The sequence below is a fragment of the Triticum urartu genome, chromosome 3A (assembly GCF_056163025.1).
Source record: "Triticum urartu cultivar PI428250 chromosome 3A, HENAU_Tu73, whole genome shotgun sequence".
Taxonomy (NCBI): Eukaryota; Viridiplantae; Streptophyta; class Magnoliopsida; order Poales; family Poaceae; genus Triticum; species Triticum urartu.
In genome coordinates, this window is record NC_141875.1 from 719,514,136 (window position 1) to 719,524,218 (window position 10,083).

At 40.9% G+C, this 10,083-nt stretch overlaps 1 protein-coding gene across 1 annotated transcript; it reads right to left on the reverse strand.

Annotated features, from left to right (window-relative positions):
• Positions 1 to 472: 472 nt before the first annotated feature.
• On the reverse strand, positions 473 to 1,951 carry LOC125549404 (putative E3 ubiquitin-protein ligase SINA-like 9). The gene is made up of 2 exons (XM_048712827.2): positions 1,627 to 1,951; positions 473 to 1,523 (listed from the first exon to the last, which is right to left on the reverse strand). The coding sequence occupies exons 1-2, from the start codon at positions 1,792 to 1,794 to the stop codon at positions 612 to 614; spliced, it is 1,080 nt and encodes a 359-aa protein (XP_048568784.2). The 5' UTR covers positions 1,795 to 1,951; the 3' UTR covers positions 473 to 611.
• Between the last annotated feature and the right edge of the window lie 8,132 nt (positions 1,952 to 10,083).

Sequence of the window (10,083 nt, forward strand, 5' to 3'; positions counted from 1 at the left end):
GTCTTATATTAGTTTACAGAGCGAGTAAAAAGCTGTGAAAGAGTATGATGTTTCTTGAATTTAAAACCAGACAAAAGTTGCACATGGCATACGTATATGGTTTGGTCGTTCCATTTATAGCAACGTACGGTTTCTCTGCCTGTGAGAATAACTGCCATGTACTCGCCCATGTTGATTTTTGAAAGTGTATGAAAGTTCAGACAATCTTCGAACCTAAGTTCTGAGTTTCTTAGCGCTAAAGTTCTAAAACTGTAGCAGCACAAATGCACAGAATCAGTAACAACAAAATCCGGGACCACATAAATTTCAAGAAAAAGGGTTTTCTTTTGGCACCTGTTGAAGATGCTGTGCTTAAACTGTAGCAGCACATATGTACCGAACAGCAACCACACATATGATCAGTAACCACAACAAAATAATAGGGCAGGATGGCTTCAGCAAAGGGAATGCAGGCTGTCTGGTTATTTCAGACTAAAAAACCATGAACTTCATCATCAGATTAAAGAAACAGAACACTGATTGCACATTACAAAATAATACGTAGCTTATTGCTATGCATACTACTAGTCGGCCATTCATCATCGTACTACTCCGGCCCATCGTCCTCCTCCCTACAGCTTCCTTGGGTTGGCAGACTTCCGTTTCTTGTAGCTCTGATCTGTTATCACCGTCTTGACTGCGACGTTGTCGGAGGAGCCGGAGGACGGACGAGAAGGCGGGATGGTGGCGGCCGGGCAAGGAGGAGGAGTGGCGGCGACCGGGGAAGTACAGGCCGGCGCAACTCCTAGTCCTAGAGGAGGAGCAGGGGGAGCCGGAAGCTTCTCGATGTGGATGCTGAGGGGCACACTGTCGCCGGAGAGAAAGTCTTTGGGCACAGGCAGGCACTTGACCTCGGCGGGCAGGCCGCCGGACAGGGAACTGCTGCACACCAGAGGCGACTCCAGGGTCAGCCTGCAGCCGTCGCTCTCCACGGCGAGCTTGCACGCGAACTGCGGCGCGCTCGGCGCCGTGCCGTCCGCCCTGACGCACACCAGCGACACGGCCGTGGTCGCGCCGCGCTCGCCGAGGGAGACGAGGAAGAGGTTGCGGTGCCGGTCGGCGCCCGCGGCGGCGGCCACCGCCTTGTCCTCCTCGCCGACGAGGATGTGCCAGCGGCGCGAGAGCGGCAGGCTGAGGTTCCAGGGCTGGCCGTAGCGGACGACGATGATGGGGCGCGAGTGGTCGGGGCCGGAGATGTGGTCGAGCAGATCCTGGCGGGAGCCGACGAAGCCGCAGCCCCCGATACCGGCCGCGCCCGCGCGGTCCGGGCAGCAGCAGGGCGCGTGCTGGCACGCGCGGCGGTGGTCGGCGGCCTCGTGGTACACGACGCCCCCCGCGTCGCAGCCGTAGCGCTCGTAGCCGCAGGGCACGGTGGCGGCGGCGGCGAAGATGTCGGCGAGGGCGGAGTGGACGGCGGCGCGGCCGCCGCAGGCCTCGCCGTGGAGGCCGCGGCAGGAGGAGCAGACGAGGTGCTCGGCGTCGCACTGCCGCCAAGATTCACGCCAGATGTGACCCCCTCACGCCATGCCAGATTCAAGAGAACGAAAAACGGAATCTTGGAGAAGAGGGGCGGCCGGCAGATCTCACCTTGAATATCGGGGGCTTGAGGGGGAGGCGGCAGTTATGGCAGTCGAGCAGGTCCGCCCGCAGGCCCACGATCTTGCCGCCGGCGACGATCTGCGGCTCGGCCATCGGGATGGCTTCCATGGGCACCACGGCCAGGACCCCCTCGCCGCCGCCGCCGCCGAGGCCCATCTCTCCTCTCCTCTGCTCTCCTATCCCACCAAGATTCAGTCAGGAGAGGAGAGCAGTTGGGCAGCACTCAGGTGGGACTGGGACTGGGACTGGAGCCGGACGCACACTTGTGACTAGTGGTGGGTGGAGAGGACAAGGACACTCAGGACTCGGCTAGTTTGCTTGCCAATGTCACTGCCACGCCATGGCGTTAAACTACGATATGTCACATTAACGCCTTCTAGTTGAACATTAAACAACTCCATTGAACACCATGACCCAAAAAATTACAACTAGGGAACCGTGACAGTGTTTTTAATTATATATTTACTGGTCGAATGGCCTTGTGTTTTTGCTTGGTGCTACTGCAAGTGGGCATGTGAATCTTCTTTTTAATCATTACTTTTCAGTGAGTTTGGCTTTTTACTGTTGGGACTCTCCCAATGTTCCCTCTTTTCCTACCGCCTCCGTCCCGATTTACTTGTACTCTTGTATTTTGACAATGATTTTAAGGGATACTCGTCACTCTGGGTGAAAAATAATTATTCTTCACATCCTCTTTATTTTGACATCGATGCATCGTATTTTTATGTTTTGTAATTTTTTTTTCTTATTTCATACGTAAAAAGATAACGTAAGAAATATTTACTCGCCATAAAAAATATTTTATATTACATAAAATTACAAATGTAAAAACATAGTGTAAAAACATACATAAAATGTATTTTTTTCTGGTCTTATAACCTATATTTTTGTTTTCATACTGAATCAATATGCATGTAATTATTCTTATAAATTATAAGTTATACACAGTAAAATATAGGTTATGATGCTATAAAATGATGGGAATGTAGTAACTAAATTAGTATCATTTAATGATAATAGTTTATGATAATATCCATTGAGACAGGCCTAAGATATCATCTCGAATGAAATATAACTTATATATCATCGAATATTATATTATGTCTCCAATGTTGCAAAAATATGGGTCTAATGACATATCCTCAAGCATTGTAGGAAGGGTCCTAGCAACAAAAAAATCTTTAAGACCGGGTCATAGTGCTATGCCACAATGAATCAAAAACAAATTCTCTCTCCCCTCACATGATTTGAGGGGTTAAAACTACAAGATAAAATACTAGCAAGTGAGCTTCACCCTAAAGTCCATAGCCATATTAGTATTAATCATACTACCTCCGTCTCGATGAATAAGTCATTCGCGTAGTCTCGGTTCTCGGTGAATATTGGTATTAATCAAGTTTGCTACTAGTAGCATATTTGAGTGGCCCCCGGCTAATTACCGACTAAAGAATTATACATTGATGATGTCCTTAGACTCAAAGTATCTTAATGAAAACAGGGTCTACTATAATAAACGCTCTTTCAATTCATAGTTGGTACTCCCTTTGGATGGGAGTATACTCAGACACCGGTTTTTCGGTTATCTATTTGACTAGCAAAATATATGTTATATGCCACACAAAAATGTATATTTAGTTTCCTTGTCGGGTGAAGTTTCTTACCATATTTTCGTGTGGCATATTATTCGCTTGTCAAACTGAAGACCTAGATAAGTTTCAAAAAAAAATTGAAGACCTAGATACCGTGCCTGACTTATATTCCTATCTGGACGGAGCATCTAATTTTCTACTTCGAGCCCGCATATAAATGAGTGGTGGAGAGTGAGAATTGGATGTGTAGTTGGACGAGCTTGCCCTCGGCATCTTGCAGTGCCTCATTTCGGTTTTAGACATTCAGATAGTTAATGATATGCATGCATTGATTTCCTCCATGCATGGTGGGATAGTTAATGCCACGAGAGCAATTTATGGAAGGAGTACCCAAGATAAGGGGGATTGGAAAGATAGAGAACCATCCATGAGGGAACCATAGCACCCTAGATAATTAGGAAAAGAGTTTGTCTAGGGCACATCGAGATGTGCTTTAGTTATTGCACATCTAAGTGACTCAATCAAACTAGAAGGAAAAAAGAAAAAAAGACTAATAAAAATGCTTGCACAAATCTTCACGTGGACTCAATGGCATAGGACTTAGATGTACAATACTTAGGGCACATCTAGATGTGCTTCAGCAAACCTGTTAGGAAAAACAAGAAAAAAATGTGCCTGGTAAGTAGGAATGAAGGGATTCTAAATGTCAGTTTTTTTCGAATACTTGTTGTGTGGCCTTAGATTTTTTATATCATTATTAAAGTTGTTTCAAATTTGGGATAATATACAGTATGTATAGCTCTATATAAACTTATGAATAATGGTACTACGGAATATCATCCATACCGAATAAAGCAATAATTGTATTAATCTTTATACATGAATAGCTAATATTATCAAAGTTTGATGGAATGTATTGTTCTTAATTTATACTTTTGTGATTCACCCGAATATGGAGTGATAAATTAAGGATGATTAACTTATTACATTGTCTTTAAAGTATATTTTAGATAGAATGTTCAACCATCTATATGCTATAAACGTTTGTGTTATTTTTCGGCGCCCAGCTTATTATTAGCATTATTTCAAGTATGTTGGTGCAGTATCTTGCATATAGTTAATTGCTCCCGCTGATCATACTCTAATTTCTGTTATGGCAAGCCCACTAAGATAGTGTATTCATATCGGCGTACATATTCTCACCAAAATTTCCTAATCGGTTCTCTCTCCATCTATATTTTCAAATTGTGTTCACATTGTTTGTTCAGGTTCTAATCCACAACACAACTAATATAATTTCCTAAATATTTCTACATGATGTGTGCTCCAACATTTATTTTTTTCGACTAGGTTGCCAAACTATACTGTCGCATGCGCAACACCCTGTTACTTCACTTGCATGATAAGCTTGCTCAAACACATTATATGTTGACATTGATCTATCAATTCTTTTGTTGGGATCAATATCATGGAGCTCTCCATGCTATATTTATGCTTGTGTGTATTCTTTGGTCATTCTCAATCTACCACATCCTATTCACATCGAGTAACCATGAACTGAATCTTCTAGTAATAAAAAAATAGCATGAATGTTTCCACCCACACTAGTAGAAAAAGGGTCAAACGTGAAGCACATTAGTGTCGGTTTGTATTTGAGCCGGTACTAATGGTACCATTAGTGCCGGTTCGAACGGATTTGCATTAATGCCGGTTCGTGTTGAACCTTTAGTACCGGTTCGTGGCACGAACCGGTACTAAAGGGGTGGTGGCAGGCTGGCGTCAGGCCGGGGCCCCACGATCACCTTTAGTACCGGTTCGTGGCACGAACCGGTACTAAAGGTCTAAGCTTTAGTACCGGTTCGTGCCATGAACCAGTACTAAAGGGGTCTGGCCTATAGTACCGGTTGGAGACACAAACCGGCACTATAGGGCAATTTTCAAACTTGAAAAAATCATAACTAAATCATCGTAATTCAGAAAAATACATATAATATATCAAAATTTGCAGAACAAAAAGATTGATCCGCTGAAACAACCAGTTTTCCGTTTCGATGATTTTTTAAAATCACAAAATTCCAAAGGGAAAATAGAGTGTTGGGGCGATTTAGACGTTTTTTGGACGTTTTTAGCGTTTAGTGCTAGGGTTTAGATTTCAGCGTTTAGGGTTAGGTTTTATGGTCTAAACCCTTAGTTTTTACTGTTTAGCATAGAGTTTCCGACGTTTTAAGTCCCCGGTTTAGGGTTTAGGACAATTTTTGAAATGACAAATTGTAAAAGGAAAAAAAAGATATGCTCTAATTTATGTTTTTTTGAATTTTGGTTAAATCTTGTCAAACCGGTCAAACAACTGATTCAAGAAATATAGAGTGTTACTAAATAATTACGCAATAATATTAGTGTTACTAAATAAGTACCTCAGTTTTTTTGAATTTTGTTTAAATCTGGTCAAACTATGGTCAAACTATGGTCAAACTACTTATTCAAGAAATATTAGTGTTACTACATAATTATTCAACAATATTAGTGTTACTAAATAATTATTTCAATTTTTTGAATTTTGGTCAAATCTTGTCAAACTATGGTCAAACTGTGGTCAAACTTATTCAAGAAATATTAGCGTTACTAAATAATTACTGTTTTTTTAGAATAATAGTTTCAAACTCAAACGGTGAAATGTGTGACTTCATGCTCAAGCTAAACTCCTGAGGGTTAATAGGATTGACATCTTACTATTGTCAGGAAAACAACAAGTGCAGACTCGGAAACGAAGGAGAATAGAACCTGAAAGTTAAGCGTGCTCGGGCTGGAGTAGTGAGAGGGATGGGTGACCGGTCAGGAAGTTAGATGATTTGGAATGAGTGATCCACACTTGAGCAGTTAAGAGAGGTGATTAGAGACTAAATCATCAAATAATTCAGAAAAATCAAAAATAAAAAAAATCAAAATTTTTTTCCAAAATTTTCAAAAAAAACCTTTAGTACCGGTTGGTAACACCAACCGGTACTAAAGGTCCCCCGTACCAGGGCGCGAGCTCACGCCACGTGGTGGCACTTTAGCGCCGGTTCGTGCCGAACCGGTACTAAAGAGGGGGGGGGGGCTTTAGTGCCGAAACGTTAGTGCCGGTTCCATAACCGGCACTAAAGGCCCTTACAAACCGGTACTAATGGTCCGTTTTCTACATGCATATTCTTACTTTTCTCATTGTCGCAATCAACACAAGCATGTCTATAAATCTTAGGCAAGTTGTGTTGACCTTTTCCCGGTATTACATGTTGCATGCTATCAAAAAGGAATCGCATTACTATTGGTTATTCAATGTATCTTTTGTCATTTGAAAATCTTTTGTTTTGAAGCCAGTTTCTTGTCATCTCTTATTTCTTACTTTAAATATATATATATATATAATATTTTTATATTTTATTAATCCAATACAAATTATCAGTACATAGTATATTCTAAATATAACAATATAATTAAAAATTCCAAATAGAGTTAATTTGTAACCAATTTATTATGTTATTTTACCTATCCTACTTGCTTCTCTATTGAAATGTAGTTACCAATTATATAAAACCCACTTCAGTGGCGAGTAGATGTTCAACTTCATCACCATGTTTCACATACTCCTGGAAATTATTTTATTTTCATATTTAGTTTAGTTTCATGGCTATCATGTAAATATAAGATTACTGAAATTTTCTATTATTCCCATTTTGACTTGCTCCTACCCTACTCCACATTCTTAATGTGCACATGTGGTTTTTTATAATGATATTTTAAGCATAACCAAACAACTAATTACATACTTGACATATTTTTTGTGCCAGATCTTAAGTCTTGCTACCAAAACAATATTTAGTAGGTTATGTCACTTGCACACATACCATGTCCTATTAATTATATTATTTGCATATCTTGCACCTGGTCCTAGTACATGCGTAATATACTGAGTCTTCATAATTTATTATTCCACTGTCATTTATGGATGTCCTAAACTATGCCCATGATCACCAATTCAAGAGTACATGTGCTCAAAATTTCTACTCATACCAACGTCCGCAAATGAATATACATGTGTTGGCATATCTAACATATCCAAGCATGTTTATATATGGTACGTTGCATTGATATTAAACCAATGCCATTGCATGCTTTGTGGTATTAAATGGTCCTAATCAGACTATTCATTTTAATCCTAACTATACATTCAAGTATAAGGTTGAATTTATATGTAAAACAGATTTCCTCCACGTACAAATATTCTTCTTGAGTTATTGTCTACATATGAATTTTCATATTTTATTTATATCACATTTTTAATATGTATGTTTCAACTATATATACCTATATATTTCATGGTTGATATGGATATATATGTTTTTTTCTAATTTAGCGAAGTGGATGAAAACAAATATGAGGTAGCATCAGGTAATTCATAAACGAGATCAGCAATGAGGTCATCACGTGCGTTCCAAATTGTATTTTCTAGATGAATCCGACTGGTTTGGGTTAGTTGAAATCACTAGCACAGTCGGCTATGACCACCCTATTCTTTTATTACCTTTTGGCTTTCCGACCATTAAAGTAAAATGGATGTATTAATATATAATACACTAGCTTAGTTGTCTCTAAAAATCCACTATCTACTAAAAGTGTGATATAAAAGTCAACGCATTGGGAGTGGGCAGTTGTGACTTTATTTGAATGTTTTGTCCGGGTTTTAAAAGTATTGCCATGTGCATGTCCTTAGTTATGAGCAATGATAGTAGAGCCAACTAGTTATTAATGTGGAAGCATATCCTCTAACGTACTGCCCTCCAATTTGGGATCACTGACATGTGGGCCAGGTTGCTAGCGGGACCACATGTCAAACACCTACCTTAGGGGGCAAGGCCTCGTACGAACAAAGCATGTGCATAGTCTAGATATACGTGCATTTTTTAGCATTAGCCTATACGAACTTTGGTTTGAATCCTTATTATAAAAACATTTGCTAGGACAACGTAATAACTAACCTTGCTCGTCGGGCGATGGCTCCGCCACTAGCTACGGTGTTATTAAATTACTAATTATATTATATATTTTTTCACCAACCTGAGAAGCTACAAGTCCAGTTTGTTAGTTGCGCGTGGTGGGGGGGGGGGGGGGGGGGGGGGGGGAAGGTGGATGCAGTCCACCACGAATCCGGCTTGCCTGCTCCCTCCTCATGTTCACACTTCATCCTACGGCTGTTTTTTTTTCTTTTTTCCTTTCTGATCCAATCATTTCCTCTGATTTTAAGGGGATGGGGCCGGGCCTTATTTTGTTCCAATCAAATCAAGCCGCGTACGCGGGAGCACGGATGGGCGCACACGCGGAGAGCAGGCAAGTCTCGTCCGTGCACCACGACTAAGGCGGATCACATGCAAAAGTCAATCAATTGCCTTGTTTTTTGTGCTGATTAAGGATTAGACAACTATTCTGTGAGCTAACTAACACATACGGATGGAGGCAATATTTGCTCGTATGATGTGAAAGTTGACTAGGCAGACTAATCGAACTCATTTTCTTAGGAGCATACGAAATATGTCAAAAACTCCAAAAAAAATGTTTTAGTGCCAATTTTGCAACTTGGTCTTATTTTTCTTGTGAGCATACGAAATGGTCAAAAATTCCATGAAAGTAGTCAATTTAGTGCCAGATTTCCTTATCATACGAAATGGAGAACGTAATAACTACCCTTGAGGTGTAGATCTGTTCATCTACGATGTTATCGTTACACATGGGTTTTCCTTATCAAATTGGAGATATTAGGTGAAAATTGCATTAGTTCAGCCAAGTCCTTTTTAACACAAACCTCATGCAAAGGCTAATTAATTCCCCCATTTTTTGCTCATTAAGGATCAAGCAACATACATGAAACCGTCTTTAGGCGACTAACACACTTGCATGGATGTAGCACATGCTCATGTATTACGTAAAAAGTGACTAGGCAGGCTAGTCAGACTCATATTTCTTAGGAGCATATGAAATGATGTCAAAAAATTGTCGAAATCAGTCACCTTTTAGTGCTGGTTTTGCAAAATGGTGGTGCCACACAACTCCTATGCCTTTTAAAAAATTATGCAGAATATACGTATATCGTGTTATCCGTCAAGGAGAACAAAGACAAAATACAACTTATTTGATACACCTCTGGTGAATACACGATTGAGTTGTACATCATCTAACAAAATTATCGTGACACATGGGTCTTCCCAGTGGCGGAGCAAGGGGGGACAAGCAGGGGCCAAGCCCCCCAACCATCGACTGATACTTCGAATCGGTGCGCACAAAGAGAGATAAATCACACGTACAGGCATAGTTGCCCCCCCCCCTCCAATCTCAGCTTGTATACACATTAAAAAGGATTTTAAAATGCCATAATAAAAGCCCATGAACATCCAGATAAGAAACCACGATCTTATCTCCTGGAGCGGTGTATCTGGTTTCTCTCGTGCATGATTAGGTCTACGTGGGTCGGATCAGATTAGCGTGCCACTGCCACTGTTGTGTGCCCTTGGCGGCGCCGTGTCTCATGCGCCCATCTGCCTCTGATCTCTCTGCTCTGCAGCTCATGATCTGACTCATACCGCGAGTCAGCGACACAACCTACTTCGTTGCTTCACCTATCGAACTAGCAGGTTAACACTATACTTATGTCAACTGCAAAAAAACACTATACTTATCTCCATCGCAAAAAAAATACTATAGTTAGCTCTCTCAATTATCATCTCCTATCAGTGTTGAAATTATACATCAGATTTTATTTGTTTTATTTTATGATTTGAGATGCTATCAAGAATTAATATCTTGTATGTTGAAATTATACATCAGA